Below are 25,005 nucleotides of genomic sequence, written 5' to 3' on the forward strand. Positions count from 1 at the left end.
TAAAATATAACTATTCTCTAAAAAATTGTATAAATTTAGTCTCTACAATACCATTACTTAGTAACTCAAATTAGTCTCCATAACTATTAAACGAACAAGGGATGAATCATTACACATTTGTAATCTTAAAAAACTATTCGATCACTGTTTTTTCTCTTGAAAAATTAATTTGTGTCAACTAAATTATAGAAGATTAATAAAAAATATATATATTAATATTACTAGAGAATATACTATAATGGAAAAGTAAGAAAGAGATGAGAAGAAAATAAGATTAAAATGAAAATAAGTAGAGGATGATAAAATTTTTTATAGATAAGGAGTATTTACGCACAGCACATTTGTCCTTGAAACTAAACTGTATCCTTAACATTGTATCACCAATCAAAATATTCTTATTTCCATTTTAGCCCCCAACGTTGTAGTTTGTGTGAGTAAACGCATATTAAGAAACAGAAACCTGATCCTGGCACGTAATTACTCAGAACTACTTATTTTATAAAAACTTTGCACAAGATGATCATAAAGTATAACAGTAGCTATTAATATTTAAACATAACTACACAAGTACACAACTATATCAACGATTGTCACATGCAGCAAACAGAATTTCCATCTATTCTTCCAACTTAAACGCAGAACCTAATTCCTAGTCCCTAGAACACAGACAATACAGCTAGAAATTGAGAGATTCAAAAATAGCCTCCAAGAAACTATATATGCACACATAAAAAGTGAAGCATATGAACTTGCAAGCTAAGGTAGTCCTAGCATGTTGATTTACATGATCGAACATGCATTAGGGTTGTCATCACTGAAGAGGGAGGTGAGTTTCTCATCAGGTGCGTTTGGGTTTGGGAGTGCTTGTTCGGTGTTTTTGACATAGCCAGAGGGTGCCTTCTTGTCATATGCCTGTGCCACATAGGGATATGCCACCAAGTTGTACTGAATATAGGGCCAAAACTCTGCTCTCTTTCCAGTGCTTTGCACTTTCTTTAGGACCTTGTTTCTGTCCACGTAACCTGTCACTGTTACCTTGCTTTGCTTTCTATTCACCTCTACTTGTTTCACACCTGAATCCATGTTAACTATCATCAATCCTTTGTTTTCTCTACTCACCAACAACATCTGAATCAAGTCTTTTAAGAAGGACAACATCTAGATATAATTCTTTAGATGTTTTTACTTTTAGTGTTGTTTGTATATCATAGTTAGATTAGATTCATGAAAAAAAATAAACCATAGTTAGAGTTTTACCTACATAATAATATGTATAATTATGATTCCCATTAAATGTCAATATAGATTACTGAAGTATAACTTTAATTCTCAATAAAAAAAAAATGTTAGCACCATTAACAGCTGAGACACTTCACTCAAATTTTGTTCCTTGAGAATTTGAACAGTCTAATAGAGAAAATTATTAAAATACCAAAAAAATTAATTTATTAGGGTGATTTATCTAGACAAGAAGATGAAAATAGGAAGGTTTCTTTTTCATATCTTTGGTTGAAAAATTGGAGACAAATATGAGGAAGTAATTAATTAAGAAAGACAGATACGAACCTGACATGTTGGAAACAGAATTCCGAACTCTTCTTTCACAGCCGTCACAGTCCATTTTCACCTTGATTTCAACTGTCTGCGAGAAAAATAATTAAAAAGGAAAATAAAATCATAATTTGCTTGAGACTAAGACCACAACTAAAACACACACAAATGATATGGTATAGGAGGTGATGAAAACCTGCATTGGTTTGCGTTTCTTTTTAGGGGTGGAAACTGAGAAGTAATCTGAAAGGAAATCAAGAGCACCCATTCCCTTTGTTGTTGTTTTTTTTGAAGTGAACAGAAAAAGGGGTTTGAACAGAATAGGGGAGGGAGCAGAGACAGAACAGAGTATTTGACAGAGAGGAAGTGAAAGCAAATTAAAGAGTGAGGGAGGGAAAGGGGCTATATAACAATATTTTTAAGGGCAATGGTGTCCTTAATATATGCATTACTTGTGCTAAAGTTTAATGTTTAAAATAATAGTTAGACAAGGACTTTTGTCTCTAATTATGTGTGTCTCCGCAAATATAGTGACAATAGCCACTTGACATGAATGGACAAAATTATTGAATGTGGGGAGTTAATTATTTGAGAATGATAGGGGTAAATTACTTATTATCAAGCCGCACTCTAGCTGGTTTCTTTTGCTCAAAGAAACATATATTTTTTCAACTTTCAACTTTCTTTTTAGTTCTTCAAGCATCTTCTTGTGGACGCGTGGCTTCTGTTTAATTATTTAAAACTCCTTTCTTACGTTAGTAAATCATGTGTTGAAAAATTATGTAATATTATCCTTGTGAATTGTGATCATGTACGTTAATTTACATAAATATAATGTTTTTATTTATTTATTTAAGAAATGTTCACTTATTATAAAAAAAAACAAATAATTTCGGTAATATTTGAGCATCTCAAAAGACAATTAACCCTTTTAGCATGATTTAGTATGAAATGAAAACTGAACTACAATCCAGTATCTCCTCTACTCAAAAGTATAAGTAAAGAAAAGAACTTCGTAATCATTAATTTCATTGCACCCATACAATAGCATCGTCCATAAATGCGATGGATCTTTCCTCCTTTATTTTTGGTGGAAATGATTGTGATGGATCATTTAATATGAGTGTCAATGTTTCTATCTTAATAGTGGGAAACTGTAGAAAATCTAGCATATCTATATGCAATTTTTTTTTATAGTGATATTATTTTAAAGACAGCAAATATCTTTTATGGAATATCATTTTACTTGAATTAGGTAGAATTATTATGAGTGGTAAGGTGTTCTCATCACTTGAATTTAACGTAATTATGTATTTAATTATTATTTTTCCTTTTTGGCTATCATTTTGGTTGAAAGACTCGTTGCATGTATATTAACATATAGTAACTTTGATCACTTGGATGGTGTTCTGGTGCCCATATGTGTTGCATGCATGAGCTAGCTCCAGCTAGTTGAGCCACTGGTTTTATTTGCTCTGCTTTTACGCGCACTCTGAGTTGTAATTATGCCAACACCTTGCCAAATTAATATTAAACCATTGTTTCTGCATAAAAAGTTTATGCGTGAAACTAATTATTTTGATTATCGGTGTATAATGTTGAGTATCGATAATTTTTTGTACAATTTGATGGGTAAGGGTAACCCTGTATTTCCTTTAGTTATATAATAATAATTCAATGTTTGACCATCATATCAATCAATCACACAACTGGTAATCGTTTGCACCTGGCATGTACAGTGCATTGCTAGCTATTCATTCATGATTAGACATTTAGAACAAATTGAGAAAAGAGGAAATGCCAAAGCCCTTTCAAATCAAAGCGTGTTCAAGTGTAGGCTATTATTGGACTGTTGGTTTGACGGGTTATATTATTATTTTTGGAAATGTAAATATTTAGTTAAATTATTCTTCATCTTTTTATTTAATTTTGTTTTAATTTATTTTTACTATTTTAAAATAGTCAATTTAGTCTATTTTTATTTAATTAATATTAATGTTTGATTTTCGTTAATTCTGTTTAAATAACTAATGATAAATACCTACATAATATGATCATATGACATGGATTTATTATATTTTTTTAATTGACTTATAGTCTTAGACAAATTTTATAATGTGAGACTAAATAATGTCTCTCACTTTGAAAAAAATTTGTGAGTCATTAGATTTGCATTATTGTAAATTAATCAATGAAATTTTTTCTTTTCTTGTTCTTTTTCTTTTTCTTCTCGATTTACCTTTTCTTCTTCCAACAATCCCTCCGAGTCATATTACCTAGATCGTCATGTGTCATTGTTGAAGTTGGCGGAAGTTTTTTTTTTCCCCTCTATTTTACTTTTTTATCTGACCTTTGCATATTGTCATGGATAATGATTTTTTGATGACTTTTCCGTTTCTTATTTTTCCTTCTTCATCTTCACGTATTCCCTTTTCCAAATCAGATGTGCACATTCAAAAATCAAAATAAAATCCTTACTTACGGTTCCAACCTAAATCTCAATAACCCAACAACCAACACAAGGGATAAGGAAGGAGAGAGCTGCATGGATCTGGAATGGGAAAAAGGAAGGAGAAAGATTTAGAGTTTATGCTTCTTTGTGACTCTGTGTGACGGCGTATTCAGCTCCAACTGTGGCCCCCTATCATACAAGTTCCAATGCGATAGACACGTTGACATGTCTCATAACATTGTTTAACTTAATTTAATGATAATCAAACATTGACATCAATTAAATAAATGCAATATTAGATTGATTGGTTTAGAGATAGTAGGATTAAATTGAATTAAAAAGATAAATAAAAAAATCAAATGAATAATTTAACCCAAATATTTTTATGTTTGAAAATTTATTTGAGTTTGTTGATTTTTACTGTGATTTATTTTTTAATATTTTTCTTTTAATGATCAAGGTTGAGAAAGCAATATTTTTCCATGGGAGTATGAAAAATTACTTTTAACCTATTTTGTAATTTCTTTTAATTACTAAACATATTAGATTATTAGTATGTAACGAACTATATAAAAACTAATATTCCAACTAAAATATTTCAAATACTATTATGTATGACTTTTTAAATGAACAGCATCCTTGTCAAAATGAATTGTATGGGTCCACGCATATACTATATAGGTGCATAGAGAATGACAATTCAATTTCCATGTCCATCTAATCTGCCTCTTCTGACTCTTGTGGCCTCTATTCATTGATTTCCATTCCATGGTTCTTTCTAAATTTGCGTTTTGTTCATCTCCATTATTATCCATGTGTCACCATTACATGTTTTTCTTGCCTGGGATCAAACATTGGTACTTTGCGCCTAAGTGGTACCCTTCTAGGCATTTCCATCAATCAACCAAGATAACTAGTTTTTTTTTTTTTTTTTCAATGGAGCAGATAGCTAGGGACAGATTAGTTATTTGCAAATTAAATATGCCTTTTCATAAGTTTAAATATGAAATTCTGAATTCACCCTGATATTTTCTATTTTTTGAATGGTACACATTGTATTGATAAACATGGCATTTTTTGGGCCCTTGCGTTGATTTGGCAGACAAAAATTAGAAATAAATTCACAAACCCCTAGACATGAGAATTGAACAACATCTCACCCTACTACATAGTTCTCATTATTGAACTACTAGAAGAAATTCATTCATGGTAACATTTATGAAAAATATTCCATATGTAACTAATAACGCGGGCCAAATTCTATTTTACATAAGAACTATTAGACCGAATTCTTGAATCTATAAATTTCTAATACATAAAATATAAATATATTTTATCATTTTATGTAATATATTTATTCTTATATACTTTATAACAATAAATAAATAATTAATATATTTATTACAATTTTTTTTTCTTGTCATGTGACTTTCCTAACTCAACGAATTAGAGAATAATCTCGTTCATAATACTATTATCGTTGTTGATTTTACGAGTTTTTATACATAGTAAAAATCGAGTTACTTATTACAGTTCATCTTCATAATATGTGGATACGTAATGTCTAACTACTATGCTAATTATATTAAAAAATTTATATATAATAAGATATAAATATATTGAATATAAATATACTATAAGAATATAAACAATTGCATGTTTTCTACATATATATGTAATACCACATTTAAAATAATGTAATTACATATTCATTATGAAATAATATAAATATGATTATATTTGTGTAAAAATGTGCTAAAATAAATATAAATTAGAGAGAGTTTGCACATGGAAAAACACTCACCACAAAATCATGGAAAATTGAAATATCACCTTTAACTTCTCCAACTATTTCTATTTTTGTTTTTCTTTTGAGTTTGAATCACTAGCATTAATTTAGTGATGAGATTAGAATAATATAATTAAAGTTCTAAATTTGAATTTTATTATCTTCTTTGTAATTTTTTATATTAATATATGTTTTAAAATTTAGTATTATGATTCAGTAAAATAAAATCAAGATTAATTTACCAGTATTCGCACAAAACCTTTGGTGCCAAGAAGAAAAAGTGTAAAGCAAAAGTACAGCCGATCCACGAGTGCATGTAGCCAGGCCTTTTATATGGACTCCTCATTAATTACACATTTAGCCATTAAGAATCTGGGCCACAAAGTTGCTGAATAAGTGGATTAGGGTCATGGTAGCCCATTAATAAAGAGAATAAACTGAGTGAGAAATAAAATGGAGAAAAATAATAAAGAATAAAAAGAATAAAAATTTAATTATTTAATTGAAAAGAAATAATATTATGTATGTTTAATAAGATAGGAAGAGATAGATAAAAAATAAGGTATATAAGTCTTAATAAATAAATAGAGTAAAAAGTAAGACATACAAAAATAAAAATATTTTTTTTTATTAATTTTTCATTCGGATAACAAATTTTTAAATTAAAAAAGATTTTTTCAATTCAAATAACTCGTCTTAAATTTTATTCAAATAACAAATTTTTCATGGGGATAACAAATTTTGAATCAACTCAGATTATTTTGTAACCGATTGAAAGTTATAAATTTTAAACTTTCATTCGAATATTTTTTTTAATCGATTAAAAGTTTTATAAACATTCTCGTAAGTAACATAATCGAATAAAATTTTTATTTAATTAAATAAAATAAAATCTGTTAACATTTTCAAAAATAAGTGTAATCAAATAAAACCTTTATTTAGTCGAATATCAATGAATTTTAAGTTATTGTCGTTCATTTTTATGCTGTTTTTTTTTTTAAAAAAAAGAGATTTTATGCTATTTTTATAAAAAAAATAATAAAAAATAAGAGACTCACACTTTTTAATTTTTTTAATCGACAAATTTCGTTGATTCTTAACAAGTTACAAATTTTATTTCTTACCAATTTCGTAACTCTCCATCCTATTTTTTGTATATTTCTCGCTTACCAATTAGGGCGTAAATATTCAATATTATTATCTAAAAAATAAACTATTATTTTCAATAAAATTGAAAAGAAATCGTGCGGGGTTAACAGAACGACAAGGAGTGCAAAGCTCAAAACGGCGGCGTCTGAACCCAAGGCAGATCGCAACCAGCTTCTCCTCTTTCCTCGTGTCGTCGTTGCCTGAGAACACTCTCCACCGGCATCTTTATTCGTTTTGTTAGGGTATGTTCTTCACCATCGCTGGTTTCTCTCTCTCTTTTTGAAATTCAATTTTCCACGATTAGTCGACGAAATTCTGCACTCAATTTCCACGCAATGTTCCGGTTCAATTTTATGCATCCCGAACTTTTCTTACTTTCTTCGCCCTACAACACTCTTATCTGTTCATTTGCTATTAATCCCTATATATATATATATATATATATATATATATATATATATATATATTTTGGTTATCTCTACTTCTGCATACTGTGTTATTTCGAATTTTCGATTGTTATGACCTGTGTTGAGGAGTATTTCAAATAAAAACCCTTATTTGTGTCTTGTTTTTCGTAATTTTATTTTTATGCAGACATTGGTACAGTGTAGCAATCTAGAAAATGCTTTCAGGCGTGAAATTCATTCCCCGGGACCAGGTGAGTAGAGCTATCAAGTTGCATCTTAGTGTGAGTGTTACTGTTGTTGTTCCCATTGTTTTGGCTGATACATGTATGACAGGTGCATGATGAGGACTTGGATTCTATCTCGAAAGAAAGGAAAAAATCAGATAAGAGGAGGGGAAAGAGTAAGAGGAAAGGGAGGAGCTCTAGGAACAGCTCCGATGATGATGATGAGCTTGATAAGATAAAGAAAGGATCTAGAAAGAAGAAATGGTATTCGTCCGAAGAAGATTCTTCATTTTACACAACTGAAAGTGAAAGTGAGCAAGATGAAAAGAAGAGAAGGAGGAAAGCAAAAAAGAAAAGGGATGATGGTGATTCTGGTGAAAGGTCAAAAGGAAGATCAAGATCGATGAGTGGTAAAAAAGAATATACATCTGAGGATGAGGAAGACGCCTCATGTTCTTCTGATGGTAGTGATAGTTTTTTGGGTCGACAAGGGAAGCGCCAAAAGTCAGACAGAAAATACGGGAGTAAGAGGAACAAGATCAAAGGTGAAGCTGGCAGTGGCACGGTAGATTCTACAAGTGAGATGGAAATTGCAAGAAAAGAAATGGGATTGGATTGGATGCTTAGGTCTGAAAGTAAGAGGCCTGCAGTTCCAGAAACAGAGGAATTGCCAGAGGAAGTTCCGGTTGAGGAGGTATGTCTCGGTGTTAAATTTCTTTCCCTCTTGGCTGTTTAAATATGTAGCTCTCCTATCAGGTTCTATACTTTTATTCTCTTCCTGTCCTTAAAGGGAACAAATTGTTTTATGTATATTATTTTTGTTGCTTTTGCTTGGATTCTCTCTTTATCAACTGCTATATGCTGGTGTAATTTTCTGCTATTTCTTACAAAAAATGAAAGGATCGATGGGAAGGGAAGGATAAAATAAGTAGGAATAAAACTAAAGAAGAAATCAAAGTGAAAAGAAATTTATTTTTCCCCTTATATTGCTATCATCACCATATTAAAGAAAAATGTGAATCAAAAGATAAAATAAAAGGAGGAGAAAAGGTTAACTGGTTAAACAGGAAAAAAAGTTATCTGATTTTATCCAAAACTAAAAAAAAAAGGTATAAGATAGTTGACATGGTGAGCTAATGCCTTTTGAAGATAAAATGGTTTGATCCTTCGGCCTTCTTCTGCAAGAGAATTATTTTATATTCATGTATTATATTATTCATATGTGAATTTTATTTAAGATAAGAATTAGTGAACAATGTTTCAATTTCCTTGTTGACATTCCAATAGTTGAAGTGCCTGTTCATTTGTGGTCTGTCTTAAATGTTTCCATTTAGTTTGCAGCTTGTATTCATCTTTCTTTCTTAGCCAATGTAAAGTGATAAAAGGACTAAGTTGTTTCCTTTCTTTTTCAGTCAAAGAAGGTAAATCCTAAGGAACTGAATCCATATTTGAAGGATAATGGATGTGGTTACCCGGAAGAAAGTGATGGAGCTAAAGTTGGTGCTGAACAACTTCTATCTTCTTCCCTTGTTGGGGATGGAGGCGCAAGTTGGAGACTTAAAGCCTTAAAGCGTGCACAAGAGCAAGCAGCTCGAGAAGGACGAAACCTTCATGAGGTTTTTATGCCTTGCTTTTCAGATATTCCTTGTTCCTATATAAATAGATATCTTTGTCATCATGTAAAATCTGTTTACTATATATGGATGTGTGCAGGTTGTGGAAGAAAGGTGGGGTTCTGTTGGTGATTTGACTGTTTCTGTTGCATCTCATACAGCTGCCCCAGCTCGAGCTCATCTATGTGCTATAAAAAATAGACAAAGAGGGATAACTGAAGAAAATTCACCAGATTCTGATAAGCTTGGTCGAAGGGATTCTAAAAGGGTAACTTTGATAACAGATAAAGAACTTTTTCACATTTCTTTCTTGTTCCTTCAATGGGTTTTATGTCCTCCAATAAATTTTATGGTGTTAATCTCATTTTTCTGCTATTCGGAAACATATACTGTTACACTTTACTGAAGTTGGCTAATGAAACTCTGGCAGGACTACTTAAAGGATGTTTCTGTTAGGCGCCATGAAATGAAAGCACCTAAAGTTCAAGATTCTTTATCTTGGGGAAAGCGAAAGAGTCAACAAGTTGTAGCCGAGGGTGCTGGGGTCATCTCGGCTGCAGTATCTAGCCTAAACAAGTTTACTAATGATGGAAGCTTTATGCATGATTTTGGCAGCAAGATGAGTAAGAATTCTGATAGCTCTGTTTTGGGAAGTGCTGAATTGGAAAAGGTTTCATTGGAAGCAAAAACACCTGGAGAAAGCAGTGCCATAGTCAAGAATGAGATGAGTGCAAACCAGTTAGCAGCTAAGGCTATGCAACTTCGTCTGAAGGGAAAACATGAAGAAGCTGAGAAACTAATGGTAAGGCATAAAATAAGAGAATATGGTGTCTTTTATAGACTTTGTTTCCTTCTTATCATTTTTGTGGATTAAAGTAATGCATCCTGATTTTTTTTTTCTCAACCATTTCCTGTGCCTGTTTAGCATTGAATTTGGCAATATGTGCAATTAGTTTATTCCGTCATGTGAGATTAGATGTAGAAATACCCATAACAAACTGCCTTTTTAGATAATGGTTTCAATGTTTGTGATTATGGTCCTTCCTCCAGAATAAGGACAAACTGGGTTTCTCTGTTCCTGCTGCCTAGAGAAGTCTACAGCGAATTATTTCCACCAGTGATTTACTACTTGTTTATAAAAAATTTCTTTGTCAGTCTTGCTTTATCACTTGCACTGAAATTATACATTTTGTTCTGTCTGTACTTCTCTTTCATGTTTTGTATTGTTTTTTTTTTCTTGGAAGTTGAACTTGTAAGAAGATGGTGGGAAAGAGGGAGGAGTTAAAAAAAATCTAGCTTTGTAAGAGTACATTATCTTTCTTTGCCTTTTGCTTCTATTGTACATTGCTTTGGGAGGAGGCGACATTAGCCTAGTCAATTGACTTGAAAATAAAACTGAAATTGGTTCTGAAATTTCTGAGAGATGCACTTTGTCTTTTAATGGCAAAATCTTGATTACAGGGACTAAATATAGTAATTACAGCCTGCAAATTCTTCCTAATTATGCAGCTGTCACATATTGAAGGAAACAAATAGTATTTACATAGGAAAAATTAAGGAAACATAACATTTCAACATATTGAATTTATCTACTGTCTACAAAAACATCCATTTGGTTTCTTTTGATTATTTTGATTTCATTGTCTGGTTTTGTTCTTGTTTTGGTGGGCAGCAAGAAGCAAAAGTTATGAACACAAAGCAGGGAAATCAAGATCATACAATTAGATCAAGAACCGAGGGAGGCTCTAGAAGGTATTTTGTTGTCTTGGATTTCAGTTATTTGTTTTTCTGTTCTCTTTTATCCCATAAGCACTTGATTTGTTCATTTCTTATGTGACAACATTTTGCACATTGCAGAAAAACAGGGCAACTCTTTTTTTATTTATTTTTAAACTTAGTTTGCATTTATTTACTCTTCTTTGTAAGTTTGTAAACATGTTTGATTTGTTGCATTATTATTATTGTTGGTTTCTACAGCTTTATCTACTCTAGTCTTATGTTTTTAATGGGGATATTTTTCTTTTTGTAGGTATGCTATGCAGAAGATATCTGCTGATCAGAAGAAAGGAGAGGATGATGCTGATATGCATCTTGCTCGCAAGATAATGCAGAACAAGCAGTTTAGGGCTTCTACTCAGGCTGATGATGAATATGACTTTGAGGATGGTCCAAGCAGAAAGAGTAGAAAGAAGCAAGGAGGTGATGATCACAAGAGTATCCAAAACAAGACAAATCGATTCTTGACTCAGCAAGAGCGCTGCCTCTTTTGTTTAGAAAATCCAAATCGGCCAATGCATCTTGTTGTTTCAATTGCAAATTTCACATATCTTATGTTGCCAAAGTGGCAGCCTGTAGTGCCGGGTCATTGCTGCATTTTACCAATTCAGGTGACCTCAATTTCTGCTACTGTTGTTTCTTCAGAGTTGACACCAGTTGAAAGCAGTGTGTAGGCTTGTTGTTTACTGAATTCAATCCTGCAATATGAGTGATTCAGTTCTTTGATATTTTTCTTATGGAAAAATATGCTATTTGACGGGATTCAACAGCTGAAGATTTTCCTTTATGACTATAACTGATCCTAGATAAATGATGCGAATCCAGGAGAATATTCAAATGGATCATAGTAGTGAGAATTAAAGTGTATTTGATACTGCTTTCTTGAAATTGGAATGATAATTCTGTAGATTAGTATTATTGCATGCATTGGAAGTAACATTAAGTTGTAAATGTGATGTGAATTGAAAGTGCTCACTAGATTTTTGAGCCAGTTGGTTTGACACAAGCAACTTAAGTATTTTTTTTTAAATTTTTTAATTTTTTACTTATGTAACTTTTTTTTTCCTTTTATCTGACAGCATGAATCAGCTACAAGATCGGTGGATGATAATGTGTGGACAGAAATTCGAAACTTCAAGAAGTGCCTAATTATGATGTTTGCTAAGCAAGAGAAGGAGGTAGTGTTTCTTGAAACTGTGATGGGATTGGCACAGCAACGGCATCATTGTATGGTTGAGTGCGTTCCTTTACCCCAAGATATTGCCAAAGAGGCTCCTTTATACTTTAAAAAGGTGAGATGCCAAACATTATTTTATTTGATTGCTAACTTCTTCCTTCAAAAATGATGCTTTTCATTTATGCATCCGTGAAATGAACTATTAATCTATCAGGCTGCACATAATTGCATAATGGTGTTGTGTTCTTAAGGCTAGTTTTTAGAGTTTCTTCCTTGGCTTCTTGAGCAATTGATCTGAACTACTGTAGCAATCTATACGGTCATACTCATATATGATGCATAGTAGTTAAAAACGAGCTATAGTGGGATAGGAGAGCGGCCTTGGGCTGCCACGGGATTCAAATAGTGCAGCAGTTTTCTATAGTGGCCATAGTGGCTGCCATAGAAGCCCAAAATAGTGGCTTTTCTATGTTTTTATTGCTCCTAGATTGATGATGATTGTGTATGTAAACTCATTATTTATGATGGAAGAATCGGCAACTAAAAAGTATATATATATGATTTGTGAAAGAATTGATTTTGTCAAACAACTGGTTAAAAGAAAACTACAATAATTTTTCAAAACTGAAAACAAAAAAATCAACTCCTATATATTAAATATGAACCTTTATTTTGCACAAAAGCATTTTTAGGGACTTTTCTTTAACGAAAGAGTTTTTATAGATTTTTTAAACTTCTTATCTAATTTGATTTTTATTTATTATAATTAGTTACAAATTAAATTTTAATATTTTTTTAAAAAATTATCAATAAATAAAAATAGTATTATGCTACAATATAAATTATTTATCATAACTCTAAAATATAATTTATATATTTAAAAATATTTATTTATACAAATCAACTTCTATATATTAAATACAAACCTACTCTATCTTGTACGAGGTTTTTAGGAATTTTTTTAATTTTTTATCTAATTTGATTTTTGTTTATTATAATTATTTACAAATTGAATTTTAATATTTTTTAAAAAATTATCAATAAATAAAAATAATATTTTGCTATAATATAGATTACTTATCATAACTCTAAAATATAATTTATATATTTAAAAATATCTATTTATACAAATCAACTTCTATATATTAAACACAAACTTCTATCTTGTACGAGAAGGGTTTTAGGATTTTTTTTTAATTTTTTATCTAATTCGATTTTTGTTTATTATAATTATTTACAAATTGAATTTTAATATTTTAAAAAAAATTATCAATAAATAAAAATAATATTTTGCTACAATATAGATTACTTATGATAACTCTAAAATATAATTTATAAGTTTGAAAATATCTATTTATATAATTTTTAAATGTGGTTTATATATTCAAACATAATATTTATTTGTATATATATATATATTTATAAATTTTAGTTATATAATAAATATTTAGCTTGTACATTACATTGGCTAAAATCCTAATTGAAACTAAAAACCAAAAACTGGTTTTGATTTTTAAAAAATTAAAAACTTAAAACTAAATACCACCCTGAATGTGGTCTATAAGCTAGTTTAATTGGTTTTATTTTTGGATGCGGTTCAGTGCAGTTTATGGTTTTATTTGTACACCCTTGCTACATATTATCTTTTGATGAGTGGCAAATATTATTAGAAGCATACTAGATATGAACAAGTTTGTTAAATGATATTTCTCTTGTCGCCCGCCCATGTTATCTAGTTTCACTTGAGCATTGGAATTCCAGGGCTTGTGATAAAAAACCTATTGTATCTTGTGTTTTTGTTTTTGATGGTTCTCTTTTATCTATTCATTATCACTTCATTTAATATTTTTATTTTTATTTTTATGTATGTGAATTTTAAAATTCTAAACTCTTTAAAATCACAGGCGATTGATGAAGCTGAAGATGAGTGGAGTCAGCACAATGCAAAGAAACTTATCGACACAAGTCAAAAGGGATTGCGCAATTCAATTCCGAAGCATTTTCCATATTTCCACGTTGAATTTGGTCTAAACAAGGGTTTTGTTCATGTGATTGATGATGAAAAGCAGTTCAACAGCAGCCTTGGCTTGAATGTCTTAAGAGGCATGCTACATTTGGCAGAGGAAGACATGTATAGGCGACGACGCTACGACGCAGTCGAGGTGCAAAAGCAAGCAGTTGCTACCTTTTCCAAAGAGTGGAATCACTTTGACTGGACAAAACAGCTTCATGAAGCGTCTTAACCAACATTTTACAGATTAGGTCCCTTTGACTTGTGAATTAAATTAATATATGTTAATATTGCTTATGAGTTAAATATATGTTAACTGATAGAAATGAATTTTGTATTTGTAACCCCCCTCCTTATTCCCAAAAGTTGAAAAGTGAAATAATTTTTATTCGTTGTTCATGTATGCGTTCAGCCACTGATCAGTGGTCATGCCTGCTCCTTCTATTCATTACAAGAATTCGTAGCTTTTCTGTTTAGGTAGTTTGCCAAGTGGGGGAGAAAAATCAATATCGTGATGAGTAGAACTGATCTTGGGAGAAATAACTGTTTATTACATTTTGGTCAAGTTGGATTGATTGAGTGAGATTCACAAAATATATCTTATTTACACAATAAAATGGCATTATTTTATCAATAAATTATTTTAGGTTAGTTGCCTTTAGAATAGCATTAGACAAAACTATTGTGGGCATTTTATTATTATACACTATTTAGTGAAAAATATACTGTCATGAATTTAATGTACTCGGCATGGTATCATGATGCGTCCAAGTTTAATGAACTTAGCATTTTATTGTTATTACTCATTCAATCATAAATAATAATACTATCAAATTATTTTTAACAAGTATATCAATATTACATTCTTAATATATTTATCATTTGTTCAGTATTTGTCATATTTAAAAATCGTTTGTTTCTCTAATAAAATAGGTTTACGCCAAAAAAAGAACTTCATACTATTTACACAAATAAATCTCTGCAATATTATGCAAGTAAATGTTGCTAAATACTGAGCTCATTTTTTTTATTTTTTATTTATAAAAAATATCCGTTCTAAAATATTTTTATTCCAGAATATTCCCAAACAAGCTAATGTTGCACGATAGTGAAATATGCCTTAAAAGCTCGTGCACCACATACGACGATAAATTTTTTATTTAAAATTGAAGGAAATCGAATCTGCGACCTAAACTCCCCCCTTTGGTTTTGTTTTCTTTTAATCTCAAAGCTATACGCTAATTCAATAGATAATAAACAACACCATCTTTCAAAATATTAGAGCACTTGATGTGTATGCAAAATATCAAATGCAAATATGTTCTAATAACTAATGTCACTAATCTTACTTGCACAGTCATATACAGATGATTGGAAACATTGAGCAAAAAAAATGGTCATTATGAGAAGTAAAACTTATAAATCTATGTCAAACTATAATATATATAAATAATTCCATGTTCAATTTTGTGTTAAGAAAGAATTCCGAATGAATAACAATTACATATCTGCGAGAGGAATTAGTTTCGAATGGCAAGACAAAAACCACTGAAAATACCCATCACCAATGGAAAGACAAAAAATAACAGTCAAAAGTAAAAAGATATATACAAATTTAATTACATGACCATTAGTTAAATTTTAATCTTAATTATCTATGTATAGTTATATGACTTGAATTATAATTTTTATTTCTCACAATAACAAAAGTCTTGCGAGATACGCTCCTAGAAGGTTAATGCTAAATTTATTCAATAACATATTATGTGCGAGTGTTAATAGTCGCAGCAGGTTATTTGAAATACGCATGACTTAACTCAGGAAATGATACTTAAAACACAATTACCCGGGCTTCATTAAAAAGAACTATCACCACTATAAAGTGTTTACTTTTTGGAGACTACATGAACAAAGATGGTGTTAGTATAAACACTTAATGACAATAAACCTATTACTTCAAGAGCAGGAACAATTACCAGTATCTCAACCGTTGATCAACTTCTGCAAAATATCACTTAACATGTACAAGTTAGAACATACTAATGAATACAGCTTCTTTAGGTAACCAAGATTTCATGGAGAATAGGAAAATCCTCCTGCAGTAGTCCCTGCTTTGTGCCAAGTTGAGATACTTGTGGCCAAATTCATCTCTGACACCCCAGGAACACAAGTAGCTAATTGTCATCTGGTTTCTTCAAGTTCAAACAATTATCTGATGCTTGCCTAAACAGCTCCTGAACTTCATTCAATTCCTTCTCTGACATCAAAAACACATAGTGTTAAGCAATTTCACATTCCTCAAAACATTCTAAAATTCACAAAGCACAAATCGTTTAAAAATTTTAATATTATTGTAGATACTGAAACACTTGTTATTTTAATTTTTGAGAATTTGAATAAGAACCACATATAAAGCCAATAACATGCATACTTGCCTTTATTGAATTAAACAAATTACTTTTGAATTTTCATTGTTTTTCTCAAATTAAACACAGTCCTTATATTTTCTATATATGACAATTATTAACCAGGACATCTTATTCCATGAATCTTACTCTTCATCAAACTTAACAAAACTTATTTTTTTCTATTTAACACAAATGTATACTTTCACATGTTATAAAAGAGAAATCAAGATAGAAGTTTAGACTTCAAATATAAAAAAAAAAACTGGCCAGACCTGCAGCTTCCAATTGCTTCTGAAGTTCTTGGCCTATTGCATCATTTTCAGCCTGAAAGGAAAATGTAGAAACAATGTAAAAACATAAATACTATATGTTCCAATTACATCATTATTTATTATTAATTACACCAGTCAATCACATAAAAAACAGAGTGAGCTGTGAGTTCCATACTTGTAGTTCTGTAATCCTCTTAATTTGTGCTTCTTCACCTCCCTCAGATATGGGAAGTGCTGTAACCAATGCATCAAACTGCAAAAGAAACGACAGATATTTCAAGGGACCACTCATAAGTGATCTGATAAATTAATTTGTTTAATATAGAAGACAGAAGGCATGATACATAAAGATGAAGTACAGATTAACATAACAAGAAAAACAGAGGCTAGACTCTAATTGATTAATTTGGTCCTATGCATATGTCCAATATGGGTTTAAAATTTCTAAACTAACAATCTAGTGTGTGTGTGTAGTGTACTAGTCTAGTGTTGATATGTGTTGTGTTTCATGAGGCATGGCCAGGCTCCATAGTTTATTAGTAACAAATTACATTCTTTCTTCACTGAGAAAAGATAAAACAACTCAGTATCCTATACTAGCCTCCTTTTCTCTTTTGACTAATATGCTACATACGGACATACCTGCTTAGCCGCCTTCACCAAGGCAGAACTCATCAGCTTTGGCTGTTCTGAAAAATTTGTCCCATCCTCTGTAGTATGCGGAGGTGGTTCAGGATAATTTGGCGACAGACGATTAGGAGGGGCATCCCTTTGCAATGTCCCAACAGTATTAAAAGCCAAATGTGCAATCAAATTAACCTGTTCTTGTAACTGAGAGATTATATCCATTACAAGAACAACTTTCTGGAGGAAACTTGCTAAATTTAACTGCAATATAAGAAATATAAAGGTTATATACAAGTCCATGCAAGGTTGTCAAACTCAAGAGTCTATGTAAGCTCGTACAGCATTCATAGACTTGACTCATCAACTGGAAGAATTTACCTAATGAAAAAAAATAATACTACCTTCAGTCCTGTTGTTTCTTATATAAATAAGAGGAGGTAGTATTATAAAACCTACAAATGACATATATACATAAGCTTATAATAAAGCGCAGCCCTAATTATCAAAATTCAGCAGCAACAGGACTATTAACACACTAACTAGGGCAGAACACAAAAAATTAACGAAATCAATGACAAATTCTTAACTTTCAAGCTTAACTAAATATGCAAGCAATTCAGCATCTGAACTTGAGACGAAAACATATCGGAACAAATGGGAATGGGATGTAAGCAACCAACAGGTTTAATTTAATAACTAATTATTCAAATTAAAGGAAGCGAGCAAGCGTAAAACCAAAAACTAGAAACGGCGTGGATTAGGACATTTGTTTGAAGGTCCTCCACATTCCAATGAATTGATGATGCAGTAAGGCGAGTTGTATAAATTGGAATTGAGATTGAGGTTTGGTAGAATGATCCCATCGAAAAGTGAAACCCTAGCTAGCATAGGCATGAATTCAAAGAACATAAAATAAGAAAGAGAGAAAGAGAGAGAGGGATCGGATCCAATGACCTTGAAACTCCAATAGCAGAAGCACAACTTCCTCGCTTCCTACCACCACAGTCTCTACTTCTGATTTTTAAAAAAATTTCAAAACATACTCTTTTCATTCATTCAGATCTAGATAATTATAAAATTATTTTATATATTAATTTAAATTAATAAAATAAAATATTAAATAATTTTTATTTTTTTAAAATTTTATAAATTTTATTTATGTATTAAAATTTTTAAATTTAACGATAAATTTATTAAAATTTAATTTAAAATATGAGTTATTAAATAAATCAGTTGAAAGTTTGATTTTCTTAATAATTTATTATTTTTATTTTTATTTTTAAAATAAATATTAATACTTTAAAATTATAGATAATAAAAATAAATTCAAATTATAATATAATTATTTGTTTAAGAATATTTATTCATTACGAATCCTAATTATATTATAATTTATATATTAAAAAGTATTTATTTATTATAAATGTTAATTATATAAGAGCAAACATATATCTTACATATTATATTATACATGTTAAAATATTAATTTTTTTTTAAAATAAATGAAAATAGTATATGTTATTAATATTATAAAAGATAAAAATATAAAATTAGGATGGAGGAACTTAAATTTGAAAATAAAATATCTCAATTTCTTTGTATGCTTCAATGATTTTTAAATTGAATGTTTGTAGAAGAACTTTTGAAATTGTTTCAGCTGAATATATTGTTAAACTTATAAACGTTGTCTGTGGGTTAATGTTAGAACATGAGTGAATGGTAAGCATTAAGCAATAAAAGTGTGAAGAAAAATGCAACAGAAAAAAACCAAAACAATTAAGGTGAGAAGAATATACAAGATTCACTATAACAATTGGGAAGAATATAAGATTTCTCCATCTTGCATGTGAGAATGACTCGTTCATGTGTTTTTTCGATCAGAATAATAATATTCGAATTTAAGACTTTTAATATTATCTTAATTTTTATTATTCAATCAATCTTAATTGTATATATACTTCTATTTACATTAAAAAAATTATGACATTTATCGATCTAATATATTATTAGGTCTAAAATAAATTATAATTCAAAACATTTATAAGATTTTAAAAAGTAAAAAAAAAAAAAAAATAACGGTCCTTACAAAATAAAAACAATATTTTTTTTCAAAAATATTAAAATTCTATTTATCAAAAATGAACTTTAATTACTATTATACTAAATAAACTAATAATAAAACTTCTATAAATACTAATATATTCTGCATATTAGTTTGGAGGTATAAAGCAATTGATTCCCTCACTTTATGGTTGGATCAACCATATTAGCAATGTAACGACCCAGCTGGTCATCACACTCGGCACAGCACACTAGAAACACTAGACAAATAGAACAAGTATATAATATAGGATCTAGAATATATGTATATACAAGGTCCTAATCTGACTAGAGTTAGAGTGTACAACAAAATACATCAAAGTTACTACACTCTGTAGCTAAACAACAAAACATCTAAACAGATCAGCTACGTCTGCCAGCTACAGACCTACCGCCAGCCACCACCCTATCCCTGCTCTGCTCCCATACATAGTATGATCATTGCAGTCCAAACATTATGGAAACAACAAAGGGTAAGCTAGTGTAAAGAAATCAACATACATATATAATATATGAGCAATAAACAGCTACTACTATCAGCACACCCGCACAGCTTATACTACATGTTAAGTCTCAATTTTACCTCTTTTTGGATGATACTTATTGAACAAATTCCACTCATCCTTTGAACCATTGCAATATAATTGTTCTCTTTTTGGTTCATTTTGTGTGCAGATATAACTAACCCAAATTCAGCTAACAATACCTTAATACACCTCATTTTTTGTGCAGGTATTGAGCTAGTGACTTGAGGATTGAAGACTCTTAGGATTGGAAACCTAAGAAGCTAAGGAGCAGAGAAGAGGTTCTGCGCCGGGCTCAATATAACCTGCGCTGGGCATGACAAAAACAGAGTATTTCATCTCTGCCAGTTATATTGCACCGGGCGCAAAAGGAATTAAGCCGGGCGCAAAAGGAATTAAGCCGGGCTCAAAAGGAATTGCGCCGGGCTTGTGTTGAGACAGAGAGTGCTTGACTTCTCTGGAAGAACTTGCACCGGGCGCGAAGAATTGTGCGCCGGGCGCGGAACCCTAATCTGATCTCCCAGGCTCGTATTTGAAGCCATTTTCGGGGATCTTTCTCTCCATTCTCACATTGGGCGCCTCCAGGAGCTGCGGAAGGGATTCCCAGGGCTTGGGATCGTCCGTGTGCGGATCTTTCCTTCGGTTCTTCATCCTCCTTTCATCTCTATTTTGTATTTGCCCTCTTTGTTGAGTGGTTTCACCCATTTTTGTGGGGTTAGATGTAGTCAACATACTCTATTGTAATCCTTACATTTTCAATGATATATATATATTTGTTGTTTTATTCTTTGTTGTGTTTGTTTCTATTCTTAATGCTTGCTTTGGATTGATCACCCTTTGCATGATTTAAGGTTCCATAGGTATTGGAAAATAACCTTTGAAACTAGTTCTGAAACATATGCCTAGTGGTGATTGTATCTAGGGATAGAGCTTGACCCATTAGTAGTCTTAAACCCTAGCCCGTAATGCGGGTGTAGATATTGGGTACTCAAGGGATTGATATTCAATATCCGCACCTAGGCTCTTCTCTAAGGGATTAGGTTTGAGTAAACTTATGGGTTGACTAAGCAATGAATTTAACAAGAGATTAAGGATACATTAGTGTTACGTTCGGTGAAATCTGATCCCCACAGCCTCACAATACCATTATCCCATTTCTACTCTTTCCCATTCTAAAACTAATATTTTTATAGTTTTAACATTCCAATAGTCATGCTCTTCATTTCACATTTACATGACAAACTATAATTTGGAATTATTCTTTAGTCACGAATAGTCAATAAATGCTTATTTTACCTTCTAATCCCTGTGGATACGATATTTTTACTACTTGAACGGCCGATATACTTGCCGTGTTTGAGACCGTTGATAGAATTAAACTGATTTACAGTTATAACAAAAGTACTTCAACGGAAATCTCAACACTACACCACAGCAAAATCAGCAATATCAGCAATATCAGCACCGCTCGGCGGCTATAACAGCACCACAATAGTGGCTAACAGCACCGACATAGCGGCTATAACAACACCACAATAGTGGCTAACAGCACAACACAGCACAATTATTAAGCATACAACACAGCTAAGTAGTATTCAACACAGCTTACTACTCACAACTCAGCTCATCATTCTAGAGCACAGCAATATCATATTACAACATTTAAAACTTATCAATAATAGCCAGCTCAGCACAACATTATACATCTATCAACAACTTAACATCATAATCAGCATAAAACAGCCTCTCTCAGCAATCTCAGCAAGGTTATACAGCTAATATAACATCAAAATAACATTCTCATATGTGCCCGGCGCACCTATTTCTGCGCCCGGCGTGGCACATCCAGAGGGTACCAGGGACCAGCACGCCCGGCGCAATACTTATTGCGCCCGGCGTGAGGGAAGGCAGAGACCTCATAAGGTCTCACACGCCCGGAGTACGAACCCGCGCTCGACGCAGGGTAAGCAGAGACTATTCCCAAGTCTCACGCCCGGCGCAATATACATTGCGCCCGGTGCCACCTCTGGCAGAGACTCCCATGGAGCCTCTACGCCCGGCGAGAAAAGCCAAGCCCGGCGCAACACCAGAACCTCAAAACTTGAGTCATCCACTGATATCACGTCCAGCGCTGTTCCACCACGCCTAGCGTGAGCCATCCAGAGACTCACATCCTCAATCTCGCCCGGCGCATTCACCATTGCGCCCGGCGTGATTGCCTAAATGGAGTCTCTGATGGTCACGCGCCCGGCACGAAGAACTACGCCCGGCGTGCTACCCAGCAGTAACCTTCAAACTTTCGAAAATCTCATCAAAACCTGCAAAATAACCAGGAAAACCCACATGCAATCGGCCCGGAGTAGTACACTTTCAGCATAGAGTTCAAAAATACTATCTTTTCATCCATGCATGCAACAATCAAGAAAAACCCAATTTCTCAAAAAAAACCCAAAAACCTCCAAAAGTTCATTTTTCAGCAATCTCAACCAAAGAATCATCCATCATCAATTAGCAAATGAGTATCTAAGACTCATTCCCAACCAAAATAACAAAGTAACTAGCTTCCCTTACCTCGGTAGAAGATTCCGAGCTTCGGGAAGAAGGCCATCCAAGAAGAAGAAAAACGGATGGAGAGGAAGAAATTGTGAAGGAGAAGAAGCTCCGCACAGCCCAGCTAGTTCGGTTTAGACTTGATCAACACCTATACCCACCAAGAAGAAAACCACGGTGAGAGAAGAGTAAGCGAATGTTTTCTTCTTTGAGAGAAAAGTGAGTAAACAGGAAGAAGAGTTGGAGTATGGATAAGAATAAAATGGGAAAGGAAAAGGTAGGGTCTCACATGCAATAAGAAAATGATTGGTATAAATGACAAAAAATAAATGTTAACTTTTATACATATGATGTATTGTGAATGAGTATCCTATATCATAGTTGACAAAAAATATGATTAATTTGAACGAATATTTTTAGTTCAAAAAATTAGTACTCTCAATTGGGAAACACTTTTAATAAATAAAAAAAATATTAAACTATATTTTTAATTCCTATAATTTTAGTTCCTGTAAATAAAATTATTTACTTTTCTTCCTCTAAAATTAAAATACGTTCATTTCACATGAACTAAATACATATTTAAATTTAAGAAAATGTGTAAAATAAATGAATAAATAAATAAATAAATAAAATTTAATAAATAAAAATATAAGTTTAAACAATTTTAGTAAACTTATGATTAATTCAAAGAAAACATAAATAATAATGATAGTAAGAAACTTCGAACACAACAATATTTTGATTAACTTCATATTTGAATGAAGAAATTAAGTCAAGCTAATTGTAAAAGATTTTTTTTACTTAAGAGCCACAAAATAGTGGTTCAAAATCATGGTTTATCTCACTTAGGAATGAATTATCCATGTTTACCCGTCAAAAACAAATAAATAAAGAAAATTCTTTTTAACACTAGATCAAATTCACAAATTGAGTTAAAAGAACTAAAATATGTTAATAATTTATTACATTTAATCTAAGAAATTTTTCTTATCTGGTTACTTGGAAAATTTGTAAATATACTTTACAACTTAAAATTGTAATTTATCATTTTAAGATATTCTTTTCTCTTCATGTTAGACTAAAAAACAAAAAGTTAAAACAATCTTTGCATACAAAAAGTGCTTGTTTTTGTTAACCGTCCTTTATTAAAAACCTATTAGGTGAACTAATAAGCAAAGATAATTAAACAACGCCCTGACATGGAACAAGAAAACATATCAAGTAATACACACTTAGTCACAGCTAGATTTAATTAGAAAATAGTTAAAAGTAAAAAAAATATATAGAATAATTTATAAAATTTTAATTTTCATTACGATTTTTTTATATATATTTCAAAGATTATAATTTAAATTATTAAATACATCTGAACAACTGTTAACAATTACATTATTATGTTGTTTATTATCGTGATAAGATTGTAAATTTTCATAAGAATTATTTTAAAATTTATATATAAGATAATTTTTAGCCAATAATATATATAAATAAAAGAAAAAAAATCAAATTATACTTCCTAAAATCGAACTACTATGTCAAGATAATCATATAAAATGTATTTTTTAATTATTTAATTATAACTATGTTATTGAATTTTGTATCATTTTTTATAATAAAATCATTGATTTATAATAAGATATTATCTTAATTATTTTTAAAATTGAACAATTATACTTATAACTAAATAATTATATATTTTTATAATTAAATTTGTGATTTATAATTGTAACAAAAATATTAATTACAAAATAACAATTGTTCATCTCAACTAAAAGTGTATAAGCTTTGTTTATAATCTTATATTTTTGACATCCATATGAAAAAACTTTTATTCTTATAATTATTTGTGGTAACATGTAACTCTATCTAAATTTTTTGAGGAGGGATCTGTTTACTTTAACAGTAAGTATACTTAAATTTACTTTGTTCAATAATTCATACTTTACATTAAATTTTAACGATTTAACTGTTAAATTTAAAATTATTAATATATAGATCAAGTCTTCAAATTTTTAAAAAATTTAAAAATTATTTAATATCTTATTTCACTAATTCAAATTAATAAATAATTATAAATTATTTTATACATTAATTTGAATTAATAAAATAAAATATAAATAATTTTTAATTTTTTAAATTTATAAATTTAATTTTTACATTAAAAATTTTAAATTTAATGATTAAATTGTTAAAATTTAATATAGAACATAAATTATTAATTAGAATAAACTTAAATAAACTAAAATATAAATTATTGATCAAAATAAACTTAAAACTCCTATAATAATGGGGTTCTTTAAAACTCTCCCGTCATCATAAAATTTAAATCCCTCATCTGAAAGTTATTCTTCAGAGGTCCTACAAACTACTCC

General features: G+C 30.7%; 3 protein-coding genes across 5 annotated transcripts; 1 reads left to right on the forward strand and 2 right to left on the reverse strand.

Moving 5' to 3' along the window:
• Positions 1 to 523: 523 nt before the first annotated feature.
• On the reverse strand, positions 524 to 1,959 carry LOC109794496 (heavy metal-associated isoprenylated plant protein 20). Its single transcript, XM_020353943.3, has 3 exons — positions 1,748 to 1,959; positions 1,567 to 1,642; positions 524 to 1,073 (listed from the first exon to the last, which is right to left on the reverse strand). The coding sequence occupies exons 1-3, from the start codon at positions 1,817 to 1,819 to the stop codon at positions 781 to 783; spliced, it is 441 nt and encodes a 146-aa protein (XP_020209532.1). The 5' UTR covers positions 1,820 to 1,959; the 3' UTR covers positions 524 to 780.
• A 5,064-nt stretch (positions 1,960 to 7,023) lies between these two features.
• Positions 7,024 to 14,546, forward strand: LOC109791173 (CwfJ-like family protein). The gene is made up of 10 exons (XM_020350442.3): positions 7,024 to 7,183; positions 7,536 to 7,599; positions 7,682 to 8,266; positions 8,985 to 9,188; positions 9,286 to 9,453; positions 9,616 to 9,987; positions 10,858 to 10,937; positions 11,215 to 11,572; positions 12,041 to 12,253; positions 14,043 to 14,546. The coding sequence occupies exons 2-10, from the start codon at positions 7,564 to 7,566 to the stop codon at positions 14,379 to 14,381; spliced, it is 2,355 nt and encodes a 784-aa protein (XP_020206031.1). The 5' UTR covers positions 7,024 to 7,183; positions 7,536 to 7,563; the 3' UTR covers positions 14,382 to 14,546.
• Positions 14,547 to 15,974: 1,428 nt separating this feature from the next.
• On the reverse strand, positions 15,975 to 18,559 carry MED21 (mediator 21). Of its 3 annotated transcripts, none has more exons than XM_020348563.2 (5): positions 18,411 to 18,559; positions 17,472 to 17,717; positions 17,005 to 17,082; positions 16,830 to 16,881; positions 15,975 to 16,406 (listed from the first exon to the last, which is right to left on the reverse strand). In XM_020348563.2, the coding sequence occupies exons 2-5, from the start codon at positions 17,676 to 17,678 to the stop codon at positions 16,324 to 16,326; spliced, it is 420 nt and encodes a 139-aa protein (XP_020204152.1). In that variant the 5' UTR covers positions 17,679 to 17,717; positions 18,411 to 18,559; the 3' UTR covers positions 15,975 to 16,323. The 3 variants fall into 3 exon arrangements, with proteins under 3 accessions (XP_020204152.1, XP_020204147.1, XP_082916334.1); XM_020348558.3 differs by lacking the exon at positions 18,411 to 18,559 and adding an exon at positions 18,221 to 18,393; XM_083060208.1 differs by lacking the exon at positions 18,411 to 18,559 and adding an exon at positions 17,796 to 17,819.
• Between the last annotated feature and the right edge of the window lie 6,446 nt (positions 18,560 to 25,005).

Source organism: Cajanus cajan, chromosome 7, assembly GCF_000230855.2.
Source record: "Cajanus cajan strain Asha chromosome 7, NIPB_CcT2T_4, whole genome shotgun sequence".
NCBI classification, from domain to species: Eukaryota; Viridiplantae; Streptophyta; class Magnoliopsida; order Fabales; family Fabaceae; genus Cajanus; species Cajanus cajan.